The sequence below is a fragment of the Alexandromys fortis genome, unplaced genomic scaffold (assembly GCF_014885135.2).
Source record: "Alexandromys fortis isolate MF-2015 unplaced genomic scaffold, M_Fortis_MF-2015_v1.1 scaffold_8_9099976_23576923, whole genome shotgun sequence".
Lineage (NCBI taxonomy): Eukaryota > Metazoa > Chordata > Mammalia > Rodentia > Cricetidae > Alexandromys > Alexandromys fortis.
The window spans coordinates 11715842-11743623 of NW_026067899.1; the positions used below are offsets into that span (position 1 = coordinate 11715842).

General features: G+C 43.4%; 1 protein-coding gene across 2 annotated transcripts in view; it reads right to left on the reverse strand.

Annotated features, from left to right (window-relative positions):
- Positions 1–27782, reverse strand: part of Dapl1 (death associated protein like 1) — a 341707-nt gene that overhangs the window by 11646 nt on the left and 302279 nt on the right. The window contains exon 2 of one of the 2 annotated variants that reach the window (XM_050124119.1): positions 6251–6499. In XM_050124119.1, coding sequence (XP_049980076.1) covers positions 6251–6308 — 58 coding nt within the window. In that variant the 5' untranslated portion in view covers positions 6309–6499. Of the gene's footprint in view, positions 1–6250; positions 6578–27782 lie in introns of those variants that run through there. The other variant, XM_050124109.1, reaches the window with a different exon arrangement.

A 27782-nucleotide genomic window follows, 5' to 3' on the forward strand; every position in this document is an offset into this window, starting at 1 on the left:
CACTGAGTTCTTAGACATGTATGTATATATACACACACACACACATATATATATATATACATACAAACATTATTATCTCTGGTAGGTTTCTATTGCTGTGAAGGGACACCATGACCATGGCAACTCTTATGAATAAAACATTTTATTGGGATGGGTCTCTGTAGCAAGCTTTTTCGTTGGGACCTCCAGCTCACATATAACAGCGTGGAAACTTGTTATTAATTACAAAAGCTCACCCTTAGCTTAGGCTTATCCTGCTAGCTCTTATAACTTAAGTTAACCCATTTATATTAATCTATATTCTGCCACGTGGCATTACCTTTCTTCCATCTTGTACCTCCTGTTTCTTCTCCATATCTTGCTGGCTAGTCTTCCTTTCTTTTCCCAGAGTTCTCTCTCTTCCCAGAAGTCCTACCTCTACTCTCCTGCCTAACTATTAGCCGTTCAGGATTTTCTTATCCCAATCACAGCAATACCTCTTTATATCATACAGTGTACAAATATCCTACAATAGTTCGCTTACAGTTTCAGAGGTTTCGTCCATTTTCATCATGACAGGGAGCATGGCGGTGTGCAGGCAGGCAAGGTGCTGAAGCTGGGAGTCCTACATCTTGCAGGCAACAGGAAGTGAACTGACCGTCAAACTGAGGGAAGCTTGAGCAAGAGACCTCAAAGCTGCCCCAATGGTGATATACTTTCTACAACAAGGCCATACCTCCTAAAAGTATCATTCTCTTTGGGGACCATTTTTTTTCAAACCACCACATATACATATATATGGGAGTATATAAGAGTCTGTCAAAGCATGTACATCTATGAGTATTTCTGAACTTTCTGTTCAATTAATTTGTATAGTATACTATAATACTTGACAGTTCATCTTGTGACATTTTATTTAAAGAATTTTATGATCTATTGTTACTTTAAAATTTTGTCAATTCCCTACAAATTCTTTTTTTTTTTTTTTTGTATGTCTACAAATTTTTTGAGACAGGGTTTCTCTGTGACTTTGGAGCCTGTCCTGGAGCTAGCTCTTGTAGACCAGGCTGACCTTGAACTCACAGAGATCCGCCTGCCTCTGCCTCCCGAGTGTTGGAATTAAAGACGAGCACCACCACTGCTCAGCTAATTTCCTATATATTATTGTTGATATATTTTTGATTATTTTTAACTGATAAGATTTTTCTTTTGAGATACAGTATTACTGTGTTTTCCAGGGTTGCCTTGAACTTGTGGCTTTCCTACATTAACCTCCTGAGAACTGAGATTATACCACCTCACTTGGGTAAATTTATGGATATTGTTAAAGAGGAAAATTCGCGTCATTATACTCCTGGTGGCTCTGTATTTGAGAATATGTGTGGTTTTTCTATTGTTTACCTCTTCTGAGCCCCTTGAAAATTTGTGCAGATTAATTTTGTAGGCTTATGCTTAGGTTCCCCTTTAGTAAGCATTTTATCTTTGTTGATATTGCTATTGTAAATCAGGTCTACTCATCATGCCCAAAATACAAACTTGAACCTAAAAAATTTAGCTGAATATCAGTAAGTTAACTGTAATTAATTTTATACTTAAGTTGTAGCAAATTCTATTATTGCTTATTATAACTTTCTATAGGTTTTCTAGGTGAAAAATATAATTTACAAAGAATAATATGTCTCCTTTAGAAAAAATGTGGTTATTGTGGACATTTATTTATTTATTTATTTATTTTGGATTTTCGAGACAGGGTTTCTCCATAGCTTTTTGGTTCCTGTCCTAGAACTAGTTCTTGTAGTCCATGCTGGCCTCGAACGATTGTGGACATTTTTGTCTTTCTGATTTTTAAAGCTTGTGTTTCCTTATTAAATGTAATACATTCTTTGTGTGGCCTTCTATTCCTACATTCTTTTCCTATAATACACACATTATGAATTTTCATCACATTTAGGGACTATCCTTTTATTATAATTCTATATCATTTTATTATTTGAAGAGATATTAGATTTCAACAATTTTTTTAAAACATTTATGGATATGATCATATGAGTTTTTTTCCTTAATGTGGTTCATTAGATCTTTGTTTTCGGCAATGTTTAGTTCATTTGGAAGGACTCTGAGAGTCTCCTAAGGAGAGCAATTAGAGAGAGAGAGAAAGGGGGGGGGTCACAGGGAGGGAGCTGTGCAATCCAGTAAGACTACTAGAGGCAGGTGAGGGTCACCGAAGTTCTGCAGGGCCAGGTGTCCTAATCTGTTGCTAAAAGAATGTCCATCACCTGCCTCACCTTGGAAAGGGCGTACACATTTAACAGGGAACCAAACACCAAGGGATATTTTAGAAACCCACACTGCAGGAGTTCTTCATTCTTAAGACTAAAGCAAAGACATTTAGGGAGGACGATTTCATTTGGCAAGACAGAAGATATCCCAGTTCTGTGGGTGGATGCCCTGGTTTATAGAATAAGGCTCACACAAACTTGGGGTGAGTGAACCAGTTGGAACCAGTTTATGGGAGGGTCATCTTCAAAGCTCTGCTGGGAACACTGGTCTCACAGGATCTAGACAAACTGCCACTATAGCCTACGACAATCACCCTGGCCTGTTTTCTTGACCCCGCGTATGATTGGAAGGTCTTTCTAAGGAGCCACTGTGTCTAAATCAACCCTTTCAAACTTACATGCACCCGCCTTCAGCTTCATATTTAGACTGTATTTTCTCTAGAATATTTGTGTAAAACCAACTGCAATTAGATACAGTAAAATGTGACTAGGTTTACTATCTTAATAGACCATAAATACAAATTTGAATATAAATACAATAAGATTGTCAGTACTTTTGGCAAGTAAAATGAACTAGAATCTACAGAAGTATAAAGTAATGTTTTTTAAGGGGGGGTTGTTTTGCTAGAAAACCTTTGTTGGTACAGGACTGAAACTTTCCCTTCTTGTCTTGTGTTAGAGCTGACTTCTTGTGGTAGAGTTTGTGGTTTGTAGTTTTTCAAAGGTTGATCTTATAGTCTCAAATTATGCAGTTTCTAGTTAAGGTTTTTCCCAGTATTTGACAGTGAATAGACAAGCACCAAACCAGCCTGTAAGAGAAACTGGCCCCTTTCCTTCCCTAGACCGTGGGGGAATGTGTTAAAGGAGGCAAGAAAATGTAAAGTTTGCCCACACTCTGCTTTACGGCTGAAAACTTACTTGAAGATCTCAGGAGGAGGCCAATGCTTATAGGCTACTCAGTGGACAGTCAGGGTTGACTTGTCAGCGAATTTTGGTGGCCAATCAAGACCCCTGAAAAATTCTCAAGAGAAGGGGCTTTTTTGGAGCAAGAAAATTTCATCACAAAGCCAATTACCTTCCAATCTCAGGGATGTGTGGTGTTAGCAGGGTCTCTTGGCCTCTCTGACTTTTAGTGTGCTCCTTTGTGTGGCTTCTCTGCAGAGCGGCATTTATCTAGAGTGCGGCAGCCGTGTCTAGGAGCTTCAATGTTACGCAGGCGTAAGAGTGACTCTGAGCGACTGGCGGCTGCCCTTGCAGTCAACAGCCCTTCTCTCCGCGATGTTTTGGGCAGTGGATCTCATACACTTCTCTTTCAAACCCCCTATTCTTCACGACTTTACCAGCTGGACTGAGAAAAACCTAGCCTTCATTTTGTTTAGTTTTCATGTCTTTTTAATTTTTTTTTTTTTTTGCGGGGGGACAGAATCTCACTATGTAGATTCCCAGCTGATGAGGAATTTTCTTTGTAGTCCAGGCTGTCATTGAATACACAAAGATCTGCCTGCCTCTGCCTCCTGAGTGCTGGAATTAAAGGCATGAGCCTGGCCTATTTTTATTGTTTTAATAGAATATCTTTTATGTATTCTTTGACGCACACACACTGACCTATGCCACCCTCCCACCCCCGCCACCCTCCATTTTGCTTGTTTTAAAAGACACTGGTTCTTAGGCACTTACGGTCACCTCTGGGATTCTTCATGATAACCTTTCCTCACAACCTTTCCTGTTTTCTTCACAAGCCAGAAAATGCTTCTGGCAGTTCACAGCTGAACCACAGAACATTTCTGATTTTTTTTTTTTTTTTTGACTTAAGTCAATTTAAAACGTGCAGGACTGGAGATGACCTGAGGAGCGACTGTTTGTCTTCCTATTCATCACACATTTGGCATCCCTGGACCGTCTTCTGCTCACAACACTTTGGTATTGCCATTCACGCAATGGGGTTATTATAAAACTAAGATAAAGGTAAACCGAAACAGCGGGAAATTCAGTTATGCTTCCTAGAGCCCAGGCCACTTCATGACTGACATTGTCTTGTTCCAGGGCATAAATGTGAAATCAAGGCTAACATTGGTGTGATCTGTTACATTAACACACGTAAAGAAGTGCCCAGCACACACGCTTGGGGTTGGAGAGTCATGGCTAGCTGATTTCCGAGTGGCTCCATTCATAGCTAGGATGGCGATCGCTAGTGTCTTTCCCCAGTGCAATTGTTTTCTGTCCGGAGTCCCGCAGCAGCTGCCAGCGAGGATCCCACACCAGAAAGCCTTGGAGTCCAGAAGCATCATTCTGCATTTTCCTGACCACAGTGGGTCTTGCGAGGCCTGCGTTTTAAAGGGGTCAACATTCAAGTGTCACATCCCTTACTTATGCTCACTGTCCCTTCTCGTCACACAGTAGCTTTACCAGATTGCTGTTACTTATCATCCCTTTCCATAGGTAAAAAAAAAATCTGAGACTCCGAGATGCAAATTACAAGTGAAGCTCAAACCCTACTCTGTCAGATTCTGACTGCCTTGCCTTACCTTCCCACCTCATGACATTAGCTTCCTGCTGCCAGACATCTGTATTTTGCTTCTAAATATCGGGTGAAAATTTAATAGAATTCTTGGCATCTTACGAGTTTTGCTCCATAAATAACAACTTGCAATACTGCAGACTGGCTCAGACTTAAAAAAAAAAAAAATATGGGGCACCAGCTGAAGGGTGACGCTCCTTTGTTCTCTCGAGCTCAGTGGGGATGCAGGTCGGCCTGCCTCTCCTTTCCAATTATCCAGAACCTCTTATCTGCAATGCCACAGTGGATAACAATTCATTGTCATGCTGGAGGCATTGTGACATGCTTGATGGAGTCATGGTGCGCTATGTACACAGAGTAATTAGCAACCATTAGTGACGGGGACAGGCAGTTCCTGGTGGTGGTGTTCAAACTTGCACTTTTGAAATTGACTTAAGCCAAAGGAACCACGTGTTTAAGTTTAACTTTGTGCATAAATGTACTGTAGCAAATCAGATTTTTTTTTTTTTAGTTGGATCATTATCTGAAGGCCTGGGGTGGAGGCGGCATGAAGGGAGTGGCGTATTTCTTGGACTCTGTGCAATATACGAGTCCCCCTAACGACTGGATACACAGCCCCCCCTCCCCCATTCGTTCGCATCAATACCTTTACATTTTTAATGTTAAAAATTGCTAAGTACAAGTACAAGGGTAGCGTGTCAGTAGACCAACAAAAGAGATTGGACGTGGTGTCTAGAAGACGTCAGAAAAGTCTAGTCTACTGGGCTGCCTTCCAGAATGCGCTGGGTCTCCATCAGATCTCCCAGCCTCTGCACAGCCTGTGCCTGCCATGCTGGCCTGAGGCTCGGAGGTCTCAGCCTCCTCTGAGAGGTACCCAAGCATTATAAAAACAACAGGATCTGTAGATAAAGACAGGCCAGCACAAAGCAGCCAAGTTTTTGAGATGTCAGGAGACAAGGACAGCAGTTGGAAGAATGTAAAGCTGACTAAAAATAGGCCCGTGCATGCTAGCCAAGCTATGTAAACATATACGTAGTTACAGGAGAACCAGGGTCTATAGCCCACAGAGTCGATGCGAAGAGCATGCATTGAACAAAGGGAGACACTCTAGATGTCAGAGCCCCTCCAGTCCTTGCGTGCTTATTAAAAGGTGCTGATAGCTTTGCCCAACCCCAAAGACTCCAGAAGCAGGAAAAGGGCACTGTTCTCTGCACGGGGTTAGTATGACATCCTAACCACGGGTATCTTACAGAAGCGGCGTGAGCGGTGGAACACTGAGTAGGGTATTATCCCCACGGGGTAACTCAAGCAGGTGAGGGTATGTCCCAGCTCATCTACAGCCAGAGAGGAGCTCAGGCTGCTGGGACAGTTGTGGACTGCCAACCTTGGCTCCGCTGAACTGCTTCTGGGAGGATGAAAGGGGGCAAGGATAGCCCCAGCAGCTGCCGGAGCCACGTCGGTGCGGGGGACCTACCTGCAGGAGCGTGCCGCCCTTTCAGCGGGGACAGCGGGACTTGCAAGTCGTTTGCCATAGCGCCTGTGTGCCAGTGCCTTGTTGGTGCTCTGGAGGCTGAGTGCCAGTTGTGGTTGCCCAACCTCACCTCACTAGGGCTTTATAACTGCAGGGGGGTGGGGCCCCTTGAGGGTAATGTTGAGCAACAACTGGGCTTGCCACTCAGCTGCCCTGGACTGAATCTCCTTGGCAGGTCGTCTCCTCTTTGATCTGGGAAAGCAAAGGAGATAGATGTCTGCAGGACAGAGGAAGTTCTGAGGAGAAAGTAGAGAAGATGCAGTAACATCAACAGTTCTCTCCAGTAAATGTGAGGCTCTTTGTCACATGTATAGGCATGACACAGCGGACAAGACAGTCTTTGCTTCAAGACATCGGTAGTCTTTCCAAGAGACAATCGCAAGTGAGCACTATGTCTTTTGGAGGCCTTCCTAGTGGTGAGCGTTCATACTAAGAAAATAATTGCACAGAAGAGGCTTCTGTGCAAGTATATTGATCATGCATTTCTTTTCTTTCTTATTTTGTTTTGCTTTGGAGGGAATTAATATAATTATCTCCCAAACAGAGGCTTAGCTAAACTAAGATGTGGCTAAGAGAATGCTATGTAGTGCATATTCCAAATCCTGCTTCAAGTAATATTTAGCGATGGAAAAATTATTAGTGATTATACAATAAAATAGTAGTCTATAAACGGATAGATGCAATGTATATATTAATACTTATTGCTGCATCTCCAGGGTCAACATTTGCAGATGACGCTCAGATAAACTGTTCTTTAACCCCAAACTGCTTTTCGGCCAGGTGCGATGGCACAAGCCTTTAATCCCAGGGCTTGGTAAGCAGAGGCAGATGGATCTCTGTGAGTTCAAGGTCAGCCTGCTCTACAGAGTGAGTTCTACAGCCAGGGCTACACAGAGAGACTCTGTCTCAAAAACAAAAATGAAACAAGCAAGCAAGAGCTCAGAAGAAATTGAAGAAAACCATGAAAAGGGAGAAAATATTCATAGAATACAATTTGGATGAAGTATCACTATCTAGACTATATAAGACTATGTAAGCCACTATGTAAAGAATCTTTACAACACAATCCACAGTGTAGAGGTTCAGAACAAGCCCCTGAGAAGATGGTCAACATCTTTAATAGTTAGGGAAATGCAAACTGGAGCTCTGTTGAAATTTCTCTGCCTATGTACTAGAATGCCACAACGGCAGAAAAAAAAATAAAATTTCGGTGAAGATGCTGGAGCAAAGGGAGCTCCTTCCATGATGTTATGAGAATATAAGAGAAGCAAAAATGTTATAAGTCAATTCGATATACTTAGTGTATATCGTGGGGACAATAATCCAATTGCTGCTAATTCTCCTAAGAGAAATAAAAGTTTTTGTCTACATAGAAACCCGTGTATAGATGTCTATAACAGTTCTACTCAGAATTGACAAAAGTTAAAAACAACCCCAAAGCCCATCAGCCAATTAACTGTGGAGTGGACAAACAAGTTGTGCTCCATGCTCATAGCGGAATCCAACTCAGTCACAGAAAAAGCACAGCACAGAGGCACACAAAATCATTATTCTAAATGAAATACGCCAGACTTAAAAAAAAATCAAAGTATAAAACAAGTTGCTTGCCATATAATTTCATATATAACACAAGCTAGAGGTGATGACGCATACCTAGAATCCTAATGCTGAGGAGGTCGAGACAAGAAGATTGTATGGGGCCAGCCAGAGAAAAGTCTCAAATAAGTATCAAAAGGGCTGGGAAGATAGCTCAGTCGTTAAGAAGGCTGCCTTATAGAGGATTGGAGTTCTGTTCCCAGAACTCACGCCTCCTATAACAACTCCAGCTCCAAGCGATCTCATGTCTTATTCTGGTCTCTTTGGAAACCCACATACCTGTACACTCTCTCACACGCTTAAATTAAAAAAAAAAATAACAGAAGGGCTCAGTGTAAGAGCACTCACATAGCATGTAGGTAGACCAACTGAATCCCCAGCATGAGGGAGAGGAAAGGGAGGGGTGAAAAGGACAGCAACAGTAATCTAATCAGTGGCGACTGTAGAGGAGAGGAGAGAGGCCAAACTATGAAGGCATGGGAAGGGACTTTTGGAGGCGGTGGATCTATTCCGTTTCTTGCTATAGGGTGGTTACATGAATAACAGGCATACCATCTATAAAAGTGGTGAAAATTACTGTATGTGAAAATACATCTCAATAAATAATATGAATATCTGCTTACTAAACAAAATGATGGATGCGTACTGTAAAATGTTGAGGGGTTGTTGATAAGTAGTATATCACCTGTTGGTTTTTATTTAAAAAAAATCTTGAGTTTATTTTTATTAACTGTGTGTTCAGGTGCTTACACACAGGGGTGTGTGTGTGTGTGTGTGGGCATAAAATTATTGAAACACCATGTGCAGACTTGATTCTGCCCTCAAGTGCTTGTGATACACAATGAACTTCATGTTTAGACTTGGGCCCCATCTTGAAGAGATCTCATGTGTGGATTCCAAGACTTGAAAAAGCCCGAGCTGGACACTTTGGTTCTGACCATCTCTGATAAAGGCTGCTCAGCCTGTAATGGGCAATACGACCAGTTGCTTTGCTCTTTACCCCTAAAGAGAAAATAAACTACGAGTTTATAGCAGGACTATAAAAGTGACCTATAAAAGGGTGTCATCCATCACCCGTGAAGAGACAAACCACCTGCTTAACCGTAGGAGGGAAGGGGGATGCGGTCACGGTCACGGGGCTTTGCCTTCCGGGTGGTCTTTTCTCACTCCCTTACCTCCTGGAGCGGTAGGAGTCAAGAGTCCGATCACCTTGCTGTGCAGTTAGCCCAGAGGCGGAGAGCTCTCAACGCCTGTTTTAAGTCGGTCATCAGAAGCCTAGGTCTGTTTTGCGGACCATGAATTAACTGGAGTCAGCATTATTGGCTTTTTAAAATGCTACTAGGACTTCTATAAGGATGAAAGTCTTTCCAAAGACGAGCAACATGTTATTACCCCTGGAGTGGGCTTATAAACCTCTCTTTAAAGGAGGCATCGGTGTGAGCGACTCCAGTCGGGGAGTGGTCCTGCTAGGACTCAAGCCTTTGGAATTGTGCTTAGTAATGTTAAAAGCCTAGTAAAGTAGATTCTCACGACCCGGAGGACCAGACAGCCTCTGACTTCTAAATGAAAGGCCTATATATCATTAATGACATTAATCAGCCTCCACTTTCAAGAGGCACTATCTTCTCTTCATCTGTATGCGTGTGGTGTGATTACACACCTCATCTGCTTTTACTTTTTGGCAGCGTGCGTCTCATTTTTATATTTTGCTCTCTCCTCCCTAATGTTCGTTACGTGGTGTAATCTAACGCCAAGTTCTGAGTGTATGAACAATCTATGTCAGAGACCATAGGCAAGCAATACTACACCCGACAGGGTGGTGACTCACTGCTGGGGTAGAGTACAGGGAAGCCTTTTGCAGATCCTGCCTCCCGTGAGTAAAGTTCCAGGGCTCCCAGCACCTATCTGTGTTTAGATGTCTCTCCTTCTCCTAAGCACTAGGCTTTCCCTTCTTTCCAGACATATTTTTTTTTAAAAAAATAATGAATTGAAAATGTAGGTTGACTGCGGTTATTATTTATTTTTGTGTGTGCAAGGAGTAGTACATTCGAGTGTGCATGGCACAGTGTGTGTGTGTATGTGTGTGTGTGTGTGTGTGTGTGTGTGTGCAGAGATCACAGGACTGCCTATGGGAGTCAGTTCCCTCCTTCCTGTGGAAGGACGCTTAAAAGAAATCCCACACGAGCTCAGAATTGAGAAATAGATGGTTATTTATTAAGGGGTAAACTCACAAATCAGAATCCTCTGCTTGAACGGAGAACAGAAACCGAATCCAGTAACTGGAAAGAGCGCAGATGCATGCTCTACATTGGCTTATATAGTATATGAGGCCACGCCCCAGTGGGCGGGTAACCACTGGCTGTAAGACTTCCTACCACACCTTCCACCTTGTGAATCCCAGAAAATGAACTCAGGTTGTCGAAAGTGATTGACTTATGCTCGCTGAGACACTGTGCCTACCCCCAGAGAGACTTTTAATTTCAAATAATCTTTTTTACTTATTAGTTGGTGTGTATTTGTGCCCAGGGTATGTGTGTTTATGCGTGAATACACTTGTGTGGCTAGGAGTGGAGGCCAGAGGTTGGTGTAAAGGGTCTTCCACAGTTATTCTTCACAGTGTTTATTTTGTTCTTAAAACTAAGAATGCTTATTCTTTGACAGTTTATTCCACGCAAGCCTATAACGTATCTTGACCATGTTTGTACCCTCCATCCCCAGGAACACCTTAGTTTTGTGAGAACGGGTGTCTCGCTGAACCTAGAGCTCATCACTTGATTAGGTTGACAGGCCAAGGAGCTTTTCTCTGCCCTAACACCCACACCCCCTGCAATGCCATGGTTGCAGACCATGTTGTGAAACCCAGCTTCCTATGTTAGTGTTGGGGATGCTATTCAGGACCTTCTGCTTGCACAGCATGGAGCTGACTGTCTGAGCCACCTCCCCAGCCTGACACCCCTCCAGCCCACCCCACCCCACCATACACACACACATTTTTTTGAGACAGTTTTACTCTGTGTCTCATGCTAGAATGGAACTCATTATATATGCCCCCGAGAGGCATCAAATATTTGCCAATCCTCCTATCTCAGTCTCCCAGGTACTGGAATTATAAGGCATAAGCTGAATGCCCAGTTTAATTCCTAGTACTCTTAAGAAAAAAAAAAGTCATCTTCTCCGTTAGCTGGACCTGAAGCAAAGAGCCCACTATTGATGTGTGTACCACTCTTCCCGCGTTCATTATCCTGTCAGACACATTTGCAGACAGGGGATTTTCCCAGCAATAAAGCAAGTCTCATCTCTGTTCAGGAAAGGCATTTGAATATAGTTTAAAGTTAGTGTTGTGGGATTTTTTTTTTAACACTGTGAACTTATGTCACTGTGGTGGTCGGTTTAATAAAAAGCTAAACGGCCAACAGCTAGGCAGGAGGTATAGGCAGAACTTCTGGACAGAGAGAGTTCTGGGAAGAAGAAAGACGGAGTCACAAACAGCATGCAGAGGAAGCAAAACCTGCAGGAGGAGAGGTAAAAGCCACAGTCACATGGCAACATGTAGATGAAAAGAAATGGTTAAGTTATAAGAGCTAGTGGGACAAGTCTAAGCTGTAGGCCTTAGCTATAGGACAAGCTTTCATAATGAATAAGTTTTTATGTCATTTTTTTGAGCTGGTGGCCCAAAGAGAAAGCCTGCTGTGAGTCAGCCAATCTTTTAAGGAAACAATGAAGAGTATGTATTTTTCTTGCCTTGAGGTCCAACAGACATCTTTAATTAGAAGATAATAATTATTTGTAGAAATTCATCATAGAGTTGGGTGGTGGTAGCACATACCTTTAATCCCAGTACTCAGGAGGCAGAGGCACATGGATATCTGTGAGTTAAGGGCTAACCTGGTCTACAAAAGCTAGTTCCAGGACAGGCTCCAAAGCTACAGAGAAATCATGTCTTGAAAAGCTGAAAAAGAAGAAAGAGGAGGAGGACGAGGAAGAAGAGGAGGAGGAGGAGGAGGAGGGAGAGGAGGAGGAGGAGGAGAGGAAGAAAGAAGAAGAAGAAGAAGAAGAAGAAGAAGAAGAAGAAGAAGAAGAAGAAGAAGAAGAAGAAGAAGAAGAAGAAGAAAAGAGAAAGGTTTGGATACTAAAGACCGCGAAAGGAGTTGAATGGCACAGATTGGGAGGAGGGGAGAGGGACGAGAGAGGAGTCAGGAGATGGAGGAGTTGGGGGAAAGGGTGAGGGGAGGAAGAGCTTGAAAGGCCAATGTTGGATTTTGTTGTGGCCTCCTTATCTGCTCCACTGGTGGCCTCCCCCAACCCTTGGGAGGCAGCCTGCCCTCCCTATTAAAGGAAACTCTCCAGCTGGAAGTAAGTCTGTGTAGAAATTTGGGCTTTGTTTTTAGACTTTCTCTACTGTTTCTTCTTTGTGCATGCTTTGGGTGGTGGGCTGCAGGGAGCGATTTTATGGAGAAATCATCTTCCTGGTACTTGGTTAAGGAGACTGTGAGGGTTTTCTTGATTACAGAAAGTCCGGTGTGGACTGCTGAGCCTGGGATCTTCGCTTACGATTGGATCCCTTTCTCCTGTTGGGCAAGCAAACAGTAGGAACATCACTGTTTTCTATAAGTCTGTCTATTTCTTTATTAGCAAATCCCCACTTAACCCTCAAGCAAATTAGTCATCCAACTGAGCATCTCCAAGATTTTTACATCCTTACTTATTGAACAGTGTCTTAGCTATTGTTCTGTTGTTGTGACAAGACACCATGTCCCAAGGCAACTCTTACAAAAGAAAGCATTTAAATGGGGATTTGCTTACCGTTGTAGAGGGTTGGTCCACAATCACCTTGGCAGGAAGCAGAAGGCACGGTGCTGGGACAGTAACGGAGAGGTTTGCATCCTGATCTACAGGCAGTAGGCAGAGAGAGGGTACAGGGCGTGGGCTTTTGAAGCCTCAAAGCCCATCACCAGTGACATGCCTCCTCTGTTGAGGCTACACTTCCTCCAACAAGGACACACATCCTAATCGCTCTCAAAGAGTTCCACTAACTGGCAATTAAGCATTCAAATCCATAAGAAGTCTTTGGAGGGCATTCTCATTCAAACCACCACAAGCAGGTAAGGCATTTGTGTAATTTAAAACTCAGAAGATAAAATGGGGTTCATAGTGAAAAACCCATGTGTCCCTACATTTATTTTTATGTGCCTAACTTCTTTCTGTTGTTAGAGTATATTGAAGATAGCTCTCAGCAGACAACAGCTTCTCTGCCTGGGTAACTCCCCAGCCTTCTGTTTCATGGATGGAAGAAAATTCCCCAGTGTCTTTCTGTTGAAGATTTGTCTGTAGCATTTTATATTCCAAAAACTGTTGCCGTGAAGAATTCCTTATAAGCACAAATTAGACATTGCATATCATCTACAAGAAAAATCCCTAGGAGTAGATTTTTAGATCTAGACATGTGTGTGATCCCATCAACATTGCTGAGTTGCCCTCCATAGCACAGAAACCAGAGAGTATCTTTTCCCTCAGTGCTTTGCCTGCGTGCCGCCTTTGTTCTCGGTAAAGCGAAATGAAAGATAAACAATTTAAATTTATTTCCAGGTTGGATTTCTCTTTGTATGAGTGAGCTTTTATATCTTTAAATTTTTTTCTTTTTATTGTTTGAGACTTTCATATATGCATATAATGTGGGTTTTCATTTGTTTGTTTTATTTGTTTATTTTATAGCCCCAGCCGGTCTAAAACTCACTATGGAAACCAGGTTGGCCTCAAGCTCACAGAAACCCACCTTCTTTTGCTTCCTGAGTGCTGGATGAAAGGCCGCCATGCTCGGTCCATATAGCGTGTTTTGCTCAAATCCACCCTTCCATCCCTCGCTTCCAGTTCCTTTCCTACCCTCTTCCCTTCTCCCTGCCACTTTCCCCTCCCCACTTCATGGGTTTGGTTCTTAAACCCATTGAGCCCACTTAGTGCTGTCTGTAGAGATGTGTGTAAGGCCGTCTACTGGGGTAGGGGGAGCCTCTCTGGAATCACATGGCTAAAGCAAACCGATTTTCCGCCGGCATCCGTCAGTTGCCAGGACCTTCTTGGCTAGGGGTGGGCTTTCCTTTTTCTTTTCTTTTCTTTTTTTCTTTTCTTCTTTTTTGCCTTCCCTCATTCCAAACATCCTAATATCCACAACTGTCTTTCTGCCTGGATCCCAAACTCCACATATTTTTTTCTTCTGTCCTTGGTTGCAAAGATCTATGCATTTATATACTTTCAATAATGATAATTGCCATTATTTTAAAAAGTGTTACTACATCTTTATAAAAACATGAGCCATCCTTAAAAAAGGTTTTTGAAATTTATTTTTAGATGTTTGTGTGTGTGTGTGTGTGTGTGAGGCGGGGGGGCTATGGCATGTAAGTGCAGTGCCTATGTAGGCCAGAGGCATCAGCTCCCCAGGCAGCCAGAGCTACAGGGGTCTGTGAGATGCCTGACCTGGATGTTCAGAACCAAACTTGCTCTTTACAACTGAGCTGTCCCCTGAGTCCCTAGAAGCCCTTATTTAACATCACTGAATATTCAGCCAGTATTTGGATTTGTCTGATTGTTCATAAATTTTTGGTTATAGATGGCTTGCTCACACCAGAAACCAAACAGTTGTATACAATACATTTCTTTAATGAATAAATTAATTCTTATAGCTGTTGATTTATTTGTTTGTTTTGAGACAGGGTTTCTCTGTGTAGCCCTGGCTGTCATCCTGGAACTGGGTCTGTAGACCAGGTTGGTCTTGTACTTAGAGATCCCCCCGCCCCCCATCTCTGCCTCCCGAGTGCTGGGATTAAAGGTATGTGCAACCACTATCAGCTTATTTATTCTTGTTTTGGGGTGCTCCAGATTGTATTCTGGGGCTCCTAAATGCAACAGTTGCTCAGTTAAAAACCTCAGCTGCTGCTGTTAAGGCACAGTGAACTAACTGTGTTTGGCCCTTCACTTTATTTTTTAGAAAATATTTTTGCTGTTACTCATTGAAGGTCCTGGATATTTAGTTCAGTAACTGCCACATTCAGATCTTGACCGGTTAGTGGCATTTGTCTGAGTATATTTTCCTGTTCTATTTCATGCAAACTGGTAGTCAGATCTAGAGGCCGGATAGGTTTCATGTTTGTGTTTTCTCTCTCTCTCTTTGTTCTTTTGCAGGCCTATTTCAGAAGTGTTATTGTTCACTTCCTGTTGAATCTCATCAAGAGGCCCATGACATCTGGTTGTCTTCGTGTGCTTGTGGCTGATCTGCCTTTGCAGTTGACATACTGTTTTGAAGGAACGATACTAGCTACGGAAAATGATATTTGTCTCAGTGTAGAAAACAAAGTGCCAAAGAGGAAAACCATAGCTTTGCTTTGGGGAGGAGAGCCCAAGCACCGGAAGAGCCAACTTTTGTGTTTAACCCAGTGGAAGATTCACGGGACTAAGACGCTCTTCTCCTCTGAGTTCCTTTGTCTCCTGAAACTTGCTGTCAGGTGTCTTGAGTAGTTTGCTGGCTCACAATGACAAAACGTGTTCAGGTTTCAGGCATTTCCCTCCCCACCTGGCTTTTCCTTCCCCTTGGCATGAGTAAAGGTTTTTCACATCTTATGTATCACGTTTTAAAGTGTTCCTGCTGCCGCCTTTCTAACATCAGTGAGAGTTTCAGGGTGTGGACAGCAGCCCCTAGGAGGCTGTGGCTGTGCTCTTGGTGGATTTGCGGTTTCCTAAAGACTGCGGCTCTCAGTGCTTTCGCGTCTTTGTTTCTCTACCGTCCATTCTCTCTCTAGCCGCTGATCAAGTCCCCGGCTCCCACGTGCCATCAGTCCATAGGGTGGCCCCACACAGCCAGGTGTGATGCTTTGAGAGCTAGAGAGCTCACAGGCCTCGGGGTCTGAATCAGCCTGTACACCTTCCAGAAGCGCTCGCTCGAAGGGAATCAAGTTTGTTTTGTGTAACTTTACAGTGATGTTTCTTCTCAGACAAGTCGGCCAAGTGGCTTCTCAATGGAAAATTGCCTTCCCTAAGCCGCCGTAGAGTTGCTGCAATTGCTTGTCCATTTCAGTGAAGTGAATACAACCGAGCAGATGTCTTGGGTAAGAGATCATTTCCTACTTTTCAAATAAAGGAGAGGCACAGCTACGAATAACTCTACCTGGTAAATGGTTTTTAAAATTCCGTCAATCCTGAGTTAATCCCATCCCCGTCTCTGTCCTCCTGGTGATCTCTAAAGATGATGTGACAAAATCACAGAATTCCTTCCTTGGAATTCTGTAAGGGCCCTCTCTGGGCCTCCCTCCCTTTCCTGTGGGTATAAAAGAAACTGCAACGGTTTGTTATCGACTGTGAGCCCATTCTTGCGTGGGCTGGGAAGTGGTCGGGCGTGGAGAGGAAGCAACGTGTCCTGTTCTCTCTTGTAGATTGTTCTGTGGGTGCGTGTGGTTCTGGCTACACAAATGAATGATATGTCTTCATTGGTCGGAAAAGAACTGAACGTGTAAAGATTCGGACTGCTTTGAATTCAGTAGTGCTGTGTGGAGAACTTAGAAGAAAATATTCACTTCCTCAAACTGTGTGTCAGCAACATTAGTTGGAGGCTTTAAACAATGCTATAAAACATATTTTAAAAAATTATTTTGCGACAGGGTTTTACAATATACACTAAATATCCGTGGTTGGCCTAAAACTTGAGATCTTCTTCCTGAGAACTGGAATTGCAGACATGTAGCTAAGAATTAAGTATTATTAAGCAATTAATTAATATTAAGTGTGTGTATGTGTATTTGCTTGCATGCATGTCTATGCACCCATGCATGCCTGGTGCCTGTGGAGGTCAGAAAAGGAAACCGGAGTTACAGACGTGTGCTATCAGGTGCATGACAGGGAGTCGAAGTTGGGTCTTCTGGGAAAACAGCCAGTGGTCTTAACCATGGAGCCGCTTCTCCCGCCTCCCAGCTTTAAGTTTTTATATCCCATTATTAATAGAGCTACTGAAGTCTACCACCCAAGAATCTGATTTCCGGGAGAAAAAAAAAAAGCTTTCAAACATAGATAATGATCAACGTTGCCTTCTTTCTCGTACGGTCTCAACCACCAGCTGAACAGAGATGAGTAAACAGTCTTTTTACTCAGTGCCCTATGTTTTGCAACGAAAGCTACCTCAGGGTTACCATGTGAAAGAATCCAGGTGGCAGAGAGAGACCGGAAACCTTTCCCCGGTAGGACAAACACAGCTTGCACGGGCTAGTTTGCAAAGGAAGACTGGAGGCCTTGAGCTTCTAACGAATGTAACACGCATAAGGAAAGCCGGAGCTATCCAAGCTTGGGAGCGCAGGGTGCTCTATACACTTCCTACCAGGTCCAGCTGCTGGGAGCTTAGTGCATTCAGGGTTCTTCCTTAGCTCACTCATTCTTGGGAGTGTTTGCCTGGCTTTATAGGATGTCCTTATTTCTAACCATCTTTCCCTGGTGCAATCCTTTGTCCTGAGACCAGTCATTCTTTGGAGTGTTTGTCTGGTTTTATAAGATGTCCTTATATGTTTCCCTGGTGCAATCCTTTGTCCTGAGGCACAGGAGCCTGGATGTGGGTGTCTTGTGAACTCAGATTCCACAGCTTGAAGTAACTCATTAATTTGTTCCTGTTTTTCCTTTTGCCTGATACCAGAAGTTTAAGTTTTCCCTAACACTCTGGGATATTTTCTCTGCTCTTCAGACTTTGGGAGGCAGGCTTACCTAAGTCATGTTAAAGACATAGGTGGGAATAATTATACTTTTAATGAGATACTACGTATTTTCTTCACAGAATTTCTGCCCCTTTGCGAGGTCCCAACAATTGCTATAACTTTAGGTTTTCTTAGGGCTCCCCTCCCTTCCCCATGGCTGCTTGTCCACCACGTGGCTGACCACTGTGCTGGTTTCCCATCTTCCTCCTCTGGGCAGCTGCTGAGATTCACAGCTTGTCTAACCTGGGATTCTTTTTCTTTTAAACGCTAATAAATTTGTCCTCTCGTTTCCATTTGAGTTCATTCTTAAATTCTTCTATTAATGAGGCTAAGAACCCCAAGATGGGACTTTGATTTCCCTGGTAACATGGGCAGAAATCAGAAGCCACGGGTCTTAAGATATATGACAATCATGAAAATAGTTTCAGCTCTGCTCTGTCAGCCCCTTAATGGACTTAGCACCAGCTAGCCTGCCACGTCAGCATGTCCGTTTCTGTCCTCCAGGACTGGGACTCATGGGAGCAGGATGTTTTCTATTCAGAGCACATGGCACGTGGTTGGTCCAAAATCAATGTGTGTCATTGACAGCGCCGAGAATTCCAGGATAGACCATCATGGGAAGCATCCCAGTCTTAGCTGTGTGGGAGAAGCAGCAGTCAGCAGGACAGCCAGCAGCACCCACTTCTGAAATCCCCTTGAGCAAGGGAGGGTGACCCATGCTGGCCACTGACCAGTCTTACTGATGGCACCGAAAGGCCCAATGGCAACCGGTTGTGACTGACAATCATTTTAAGGGTTCGTTGCCATCAGAATGTATTCCAAGGAAATAGAAATGCCGAGAAAATGAATATTGGGCTTGCAAGCCATGGAAAAGGTTGGCTATAGGGTAGTAAGCAAAGAAGGAAAATGTCAGAAACTGGGCAGGAGAAAAGGGAGTCGGAAGAAGCATCCGAAACTAAGAACGCTTTATAGAACGTGGTGATTGGGAGGAGCACAGAATGGGGAGGAGAGGTGAGCTGGTTCCAAGGGCAAACTGCCCAGAACGGCGGACCCTCTGGAAATCACGGCTTCCTGCACTTCGGAGCCAGTGGGAAATTTTCAAAAGGCGGCCATGGCCTGTGTCGTGCAGTGCCTGCACTTTTTCAGTTTAAACTGGAAATGTCAACAACCCTTGTGTGTCTGTGCTTCCAAGGCAGGGGAACGGCATGCTTTGAGTCAGGCAGTAGAAAACAGAACCTCCAAGCCTCAAAAGAACATTTCTTCTCAAAGAAAATAGCCTGCTGAAAATCAGGTTTTATTAAATTCTCTTGAGTGATCCAAATGCGTTCTGGTTTTTCTCCTCGCATGCCAGGTTCTGACTCATTTAGAGAAAAAAACAGCGCCATGCTAAGCATCTTTCCCGCTGTTTGCTATTCCATAGAGTCCTCGTTTTGAAAGATTCTGTCAGCTCAACAGCACTGGAGACCAAGCCATATTTCCACGCTTCTTAATCAAATATGTAAAGCCAAGCTTGCCTGGAGATGTCCTGACTTCTGATAGAATTCCAGCCAGCAGCTTGGAGTCTGAGGTAATCTGGGGGTCACCCCAGGTCGCAATCTTTTGCTGAAACTGAGTTTGATCATGTTTAGGTGGGACATATGTGCTGTTGCTTGTCAAAGGCCACTGTCTCCTGTGGAGTTCTTTCTACTTCCTGCACTGAGATGAAGGGCTCCTAAGGGCATCCACTGGAGGAGAGAGTTTGTGTTTCCACACCCCTGAATCGCTTCTCACATCAGTCTGGTAGCTTCAGGATGGGAGGCGGGGTCACAAGAGCATCTCCGTGTGGCTTCTGTCAGAGTGTTCAGGTCCAAAGGGCATCTCAGCACTAAACGTTTCTCAAAGGGTCAACTGTATCAATCATGTTTCCATACTTTGTTCTGACTCCCGGACAGTTATTTGGGCCACGATGTTCTTAAAGGCAACTTTCACTCAGTACGTGTAGAATCTCGTATACACACCTTCTGTCTCCAGTTGTCTTTTCTTTCTACAGTTCATTGTCCTTTTGGTCTTTAGAGAGCAACAGATAAAAAGAACTAGTTACACCCAAAAGGAAATGAAAATAAAAATTTAAAAACATGCTGTAATATCAGCCCCTGCTGGCACCTTGTGTTAAACAGAAAAAGGAAAAGGAAATTTGATCTGACTACTACAGGGGGAAAAAAAGACTTTAAAAATCTGCCTAAAATAATTATACCCATTTGATGCTGTGGTCAACAACTGTGCAAAACCGTGAAAATTTGTGAAAAATAGGGTTTCTATGCAACAATCTTAGCTACTTTCTTTTTAAATGATGGAGCATGTTTTTTTTTTAAATAAACATAGTATTAAAATTCATACCCTAGGTTTGCTTTTGGAATTTTGCCTGGATTAAAAAATGAGGTAGGAGGGCCTCTCATTCAGGGTTAAAGTACTTGCTTAGCATGTACAGAGCTCCAGTTTCAAATCACACACCACACACATACACACATATACACACCACACACACAAACACATATACACCACACACACCATACACACACAAACACACACCACACACACAAACACACACCACACACACACCACACATTACCATTTTGCTGTACCTTCAACTCAAATAGAAATCAAAGCTAAAGGAGAATAATAGGACATTTAGGAGTCAATTTTTATTTTGACCCATTATTTTATTTATGACCCATCTTTATTTTATTTTATAGTACTATCCAGCCAAACTTTCAAACTTTTATTCCATAAGCGCAGATGATGCAGACAGTATTATACATTAAACATATGACTAAAAGTTCAAAGTTCAAATGAAAAGAAAAAGACCTTCCTCAAAAAATAAACAACAAAAACCGAAGCCTTCTTTATCCGACTCTGATGTCATAAATCCCATGCATAATTTAAAAGGTGGGGTAGCAAGTGTGATTACGAAGCTGAATAATTTTGAATTACACACTGTCTTCATCACTGGTTAACTGGCGGAAGTGTTGGGAGCAAACTCTCCATGAGCCCCCCCCCCCCCATTCTGTCCTTCTTGTCACAATTGTGTCTGTCCAAGTGTGCTTGCAGAGTAGACAGTCTTAGGAGGTAGGGCATCTTGTTTCATAGCAGCGGGGAGATTTCTTTGTGAGTCAAGACATTACCGATAATATCTCCCGCGCCTGTGAGATGGCTCACTGGGTAAGGGTGAGTGCTTCACCAAGACCTATGGCTTGAGTAACTTAAGTAGGAAGGAGAGAACCAATTCCAAAAGTTGTCCTCTGACATCCAAGTACACACACACACCACCACCACCACCACCAAAAACAATAACAGGGACAAGAACAGTTATTGCAGTAAATGAATGAATGAATAGATTAATAAATAATTTTTTAGGGTCTCCTTTGGGGCAAAAACTGGTTGTGCTTACTTGCAGGACTTTATAAAGTTGGGGTCCCCTAATCTCAGATGTCTAAGCTGCGAGCCAGGCCTGCTGTGTGAGCATCATCCTCTAGAGTTGCTCCCTGGTCCCTTTGTGAGATGCACACAAGGGATTAACTGTTGTAGGATGCTGTAGGATGCTGAGGCCTTTCAGGGTTCCAACTGAAGCAGTCCTGAGCGCACTGGTTGGCTGGGCACCCTAACTAGGAAACTGACTTGTGGGTGGCGCTCACATTGGCTGCTGTGCATCTTCATCTCGGAGTCAGCCTCATGTCTTTTGCAGGCGTGTATGAAGCCACAGGTGGTTACTCTCAGCATGCTATGGTAAAACCTCGGACCCCTCACAGTTCTGTCGGAGAGCAGTGTGGTACACATTTTCATTCCTTGAGCCATAAAGCACAAAGAACATCCACCCTTCAGAGTCTGGGAACAGAAAGAAATGGTGACTGTGAACCCAAACGCCTGATCCTGCTCTTTACATCTCGCTGGAAGCTGCCACCCTGTCCCTGTATTCTTTATTAGACAGAGTTGTTCTGATCCCATTGTCTCACTGGTTCGGTTAGGTTGTGTGTGTGTGTGTGTGTGTGTGTGTGTGTATGTGTGTGGTTTGTGCAATCCTTTTCATGTCTACATGGTAGAGTATTAACAGATAAAAAAATGTTCAATTGAGCATTTCTATTATTTTCATTACCAAGGTCAGACTTGTCCCCTAGCTGATTTTGGTTAGTATTTAAAATATTCCCCAGCTGAATGATTTGGTATTCCAACACAGTCATGGTGTGATTTGTAAAGCACTTTTTATCTACCAAAACAACACGACAAGAAGGATTTACCATCCTCCATAGGTTCCTAGTGACCTTGGTTTCCTCCTTAAGATTCCTGAGAAATAACAAAACTCCCAGGTAAAACCCTTCAGAGACTCTTGGCGTGTAGCGACGAGACATATTTCCTATGTACCACAGAGGAGAAGATAAATGTTGCATGCCCGTCAGATCTCTACTGTGGTCAAAAGCGATGCTGAAAAATAGCATTTCTCATATTTTTCTGCATTGCTGGTGATTTTGTAGGTGTTGTTGTTAGAGCATGTGGTGTATTTATAATCCTCCCTTTGAATAGTCAGAGTCGATTTTCTCTAAAAGACAAAGAAGACCATGTTGGCTTGACGTGGAGGATTTGGAATGATAAACAGCTAGGCAGTGCTGAGCATGCAGAGGCCTGGGTAACATTCACCTTCTGTGTGACAGAGGAACATGACATCTTTCATGGGTTTTAGGAAAAGCCCATTTCAACTGAATGTGGTTATGAGAAGATTTGAAGCTGTCTAGGAAAATGGACCCACTTGGGACTCTGTGGTTATAGCTCAGTTAGCCAGTTATTTAAGCATGGGGAGTCAAGAACGACAAACAGAAATATGCCCAGAGCCTCTGCTTCTCCGCGGATGTGATAGCGGTGGGCAGAGCCCCTGCATGGTTCTCTTTCTGTTCTGAAACCTATTTCCGTTTCACTAGTGGGCTCAGTTCATTTCTTCTTCCACAAACATAAGACTCAATGTATTCACTCTTAGGCCATCTGACGATTCTTTCTCGGCCAGCAATGGCCTGGGTAGTTCACGTCAAGCATGGGGTTTATGGTTTGGTTTATCCAGAGGAACTAGAAAACATTCAGTAATGTTGCCCAAAGGGGCCAATTAAACATTTGTGTTACACAATATGTAGAAACACCAAGTCCCTGTATCCCTCTGCCTTGCATTGGAGATCCTCCAGTGGCCTCCAACATTCTGTTGGTTTCTGTACATAGTAAAGAAACTATCCCCATCAATGGAATGGCCAGTAACACTTCTGCAGTTTTTTCTAGTTAATGTATATGAAAGTTTTGCCTGCGTGTATGTCTATGAATCACATGTCTGTCCAGATCCTATGGAAGTCGGAAGAAGGAATCAGATGCCCAGGAACTGGAGTTACAGACAGTTGTGAGCTGCCATGTGGGTGCTAGACACTGAACCCAAGTCTTCTGACGGAGTAGCCAGTTCTCTTCACCCCAGAACTCTCTCTCCAGCCTGCAGCTTTTTAGTTTTCTGCCTATTGCTTATTTTTGCACAGTAAAGTTAATATAGCATTAATATATTTAATGTTTGAAGAACTATGTTTCTGCTTTCCTTTAGTGCCATTGCCATCTTTTTCATCTCTTACTGGCTCACTACCATTGGCTCTAAACACGGTTTTCTTAACTCTGATCCTTATCTTTAGACCTTGTCCCTTTTATTCTGTAAAGGTTTCATGGTGTTAGTGCGGTGTCTTCTTAATGCTCTCTTCAAAGGCTTCAAGCCTGCAGACCCCAACTCCCATCAATTCTTTCCATCAGTTTTTTTGTATCTTTCCTTTTTCTATTTTTAAAGATTTATTTAGACTGTGTTCTGCCTGTTTATATCCCTACAGGCTAGAATAGATCTCATTACGGATGGTTGTGAGCCACCCTGTGGTTGATAGGAATCGAACTCAGGACTTCTGAAAGATCAGCCTGTGCTCTTAACCACTGAGCCATCCCTCCAGCCCCATCCATCAGTTCTTTTTGTATCCTTCACCTTCCTCCAATGTGGACTTCACAACTCTGAGGGCCTAAGCCCTTCCCTACGCCACTTTTTGCCTCAGCTCACAGTTTCTACGGCCACAGCAGACTACTCTCAACCAATGGCGACCTTTGTTGAATCCTGACCCTCTGGCCAAGGTGGTGCCTGGAGGTATTGCCTTCCGCTGGACCCTAGTGTTACTTGCCATATTATTTTTTCTGAAGCTTCCCTAAGAAAGTGTCATACACTGAATGGCTTATACAATAGAAATCTGTTGTCTCCTGAGGCTAGAAGTGTGAACCCAGCCTGGCAGTAGAGCTGAGATGGGGATAGAGAATGGTTTGCTCCAAGTGCTCTCCTAGCTTCTGGGGACATCAAGAGTTCTTGGCTAAGCTGGGTGGTGGTGGCGCACACCTTTAATCCCAGCACTCGGGAGGCAGAGGCAGGTGGATCTCTATGAGTTCGAGGCCAGCCTTGTCTACAAGGGCTAGTTCCAGGACAGGAACCAAAAGCTATGGAGAAACCCTGTTTCGAAAATCCAAAAAAAAAAAAAAAGAGTTCTTGGCTTGCAGTTGGCCATCTCCTGCATGTCCTTGTATCATCCACTTTCTCTGTGTATCGATCTCCCTCTGTGTTCAAATTCTCCATTGTTTGAGGATACAGGCAGAGAGGGTTGGAGCTCATCTTAATTTTCTCATCATTCATGTTCCCATTTTCAAATTAGGTCACATCTGTAGGTGCTGGCAACACAATGCAAACCCATAATAGTCCCGTGGCTTCAATCTTCACACTCATCTGCCAGAGAAGAACCAGAAAATCTCATCAGGAGACTGATCTTGGCCTGGAGAGATGGCTCAGTAGTTATGAGCACTGGCTGCTCTTTGCAGAGGACCCAGGTTCTGTTTCCAGCAACCACAGGGTGACCCATAACTGTTTATAACTGTTTCCAGGGTCTCCAATAGTCTCATCTGGCCTCCATGGGTACCAATGATACATGTGGTTGTTGCAGGTATACACAGATGCGGCAAACTGTCATGGTCTGGTGGCACCCCCACCTTAAATTATTTCTCTGGACAGGTGTAGAGGCACGGGGATAAAGACACAACTCACATGGCTTTATCGGGAGGGAGATTCTCCGTGATTCCTCATGAAATCCTGAGTTCACATCCTGAGAAATTTCTCTCGTTTATTCTCCAAACAGTCTTTATACCAAAACATAAACTGAGGGGGATATACATTAGCATTCGGTTTCCTAGGTAACCAGGTGAATGGCTCTAGTCACACCCACATCTACCTATGTCTGCTCTGTCACGTCTTCCTGGTCTGTATGCTGGCTCAGTCACGTAGGCTTGAATTAGCGTCTTTATTTAGGCATCCTCCAAATTACAGAGGAGGAGCAGAACAACATCCTGACCCTTTGTTAGGTTAGCGACAGCCTGTCTGGAAGGATATGTGACCATTTCAGGTATGAACTATGGCCTGAGAGCCTGGCTGTCACAGCATATAGAAATATGAGCCTACAGCAAACACTGTATATACATAAAATAAAAATGAATCTTAGGAAGAAAGAAAGGAATGAAAAAGGAGAAAAGAGAGAACGAGAGAGAGAGAGAGAGAGAGAGAGAGAGAGAGAGAGAGAGAGAGAAAGAGAAAAACTGATTTGAGGCTCATCCATGGGCTGAGCCTGTGGTTGGCTGAGGGTAGAAGAGGCACCACGGCAAGCCATATGCCTTGAGTTGCCTTTTTCCCAATAAGGAAATGTTTTTCCTGAGACCTTGGCAAAATCATGCCCCCACTGTCACTCTCTCCTTTACCTCTTTCTGAGTTACACCGAAGTGCTTGCCATGCCAACTGTATCCTGTGAGGCCAACGTCTGATTTATTCACGGGCATTAGGTGTATTGGACAGAGGTCTTTTTTCCCAATGCAGGCATTTTCGTATTTGTGTTCATGAATAAGCTTCAGCTTGTTTGGTTTGTAAAATATATTCAGCTTCTGTTGTATTAGACATAGCCTGGCTGCCATTATTTCTATGATCAGTTCAAAGGTCATTTTCTGTAAAATGTCAAGGCTAAGAGGAAATAAATATAGCAAATGAATACCATGTATCAAATGAACAGCCGTCCTGAGAAGTGATTCTGGCTTCCGGCCTCCGGACCCCAGGAACACTTCAAGGATGCAAATGTGACAATCTGGGAGGACCAGTTATCCCAATTCTCACCTGCATCCCATTGTAGGATGAAAATTAAGATCTGAATTAGTTAATCATTTGCAAGAGGGTAAATACATTTCACCTACAGCTTGTAGCGAAAATGGAAAATCCCATTTATGCCAGGGAGAGCCTCTTCTCCCCACGGCATTCTTGAGTGCTGAGGCATTTGAATCTAAGCATTTGAATCATTAAATTCACTGGACAGCCGGAGCCCGGGCCGAGCTTTCTAATTCTGGGATCTGGCAAACATGAACACCATCTCAGTGGTTTAGTCAGGATGAGGATGCCAGGCTCAGCAAGACCAGCCCGACCAGCATCTGCCACTCCATTTAGTGCTGACTCTGCTCGGTCTATCCATGGGTTTATTTGCCAAACCAATAGGGCAAATCTGAATGGAGCTGGAAACCATGCCCGTAGCCTCACCAGAGGGCTCAGCACTGAGATAACGACCTCCTGATTTATCAAGGTTCGTGGCTAATGTGCAAATAGAAGGTCGTGACTATTCTTCAGACTTGCCCAATGCAGATCATAAAGAAATGACAGTATATCAGCTTCTCCTGTGAAAACAGATTTAGGAGTTGATTAACGACTTTTGTCAGTGTGTCCTGCTTTTCTAATCAAGTCTGAGCATGTCTCTTTGGTATTTTTAGGCTTGGAGGACTTTTACATTCCATTTTCCTTATTTATCTGTAGTGATGGCTTATGAGTACAGTGTAGAGATCTGTGCTCATTAGCTGAAATGTTCACTCAAATATTGGAATATGGTATTTCCAGATGGTTAACCCGGGGACCCAGACATCCCAGTGTGGTCGGAGGTTTAGACAAATGGAAGAGAAGTCAATGTCCAGGACGTGTGATGAATGACCCTGGGAAGAGGTAACCCAGGAACCTCGCTTTGTAGCTGACCTGTAACAACAAGCAGGGGCTGTGGTGAGTGCTCCCCGCCCCCCAGGACAGCAGAAGTCCCTGAGCAAAGGCCGTGGTATAGGGTCTGAAGTGTTGGCAGATGGGAGAGGGAGACACCATAAGACTCAAGGACACGGCTAAGCTTCTGTCTCCAGACCATGTCTGCATCATGATTTTGGCACCGTCATAGACTTCTCGTCTCTGAACAGGCTTTTCAGACTGCCTGACAATTTTGGATGTACACCTCCTAAGCTTTAAGAAAATTTCCCCCTCTCTAAAAGTTGCTCATGGGGCTGCAGGGATGGCTCAGAGGTTTAGAGCACTGGCTGCTCTTCCAGAGGTCCTGAGTTCAAATCCCAGCAACCACATGGTGGCTCACAACCATCAGTCATGATGCTGGCCAACAGACTGGAGGTACCCAGCTGAAGTGTCATAGAGATTATTGCACCAGACAGAACATTTTTTTTGAGAAATAGAAAGTTTTTTTACCTTATAGTTAAGTTACCTTTGTGGGTAAAGCAAAAAAATTTTTTTAAAAAAACCTTTTCCCTACTGAAGAAATTGTACCTTTCTCCTTAAGTTGTCAAGGTTAATGGGATCATCTGAAAATTTATTTGTGTTTTGAGTCATAGATCTGATAGACTCACTTCATTTATATCAATTGCCTTTATACAATGGTAATTTTTTTAAAGTTCACTTGGTTGTGCTTAGGATTGTCTAGATACCTCACACTATATTTATCAAGGTGTCTCTGGACTAGCTTAAGCATTTAAATCAGTAGCCTCAGTGAAGAGCTATTCTTTCTAACTAACATCATTGCCCAATCATTTGGGAAGTAGAATAGACCAGAAGGGTAGAAAAAAAGGGCAAATTTGCTTTCTCTTCTTGAGTTGACACACCCCTTTTCCTGCCTGGGACACTGGGACTCCTGGGTCTTCAGTCTTCAGACTTACACTGATGTGGTCCCTCCTCAAAGTCCACGTAGGTTCTCAGGTCTGCCTTCTTATACCGAATTTCACCAGCAGCTTTTCTGGTTCTC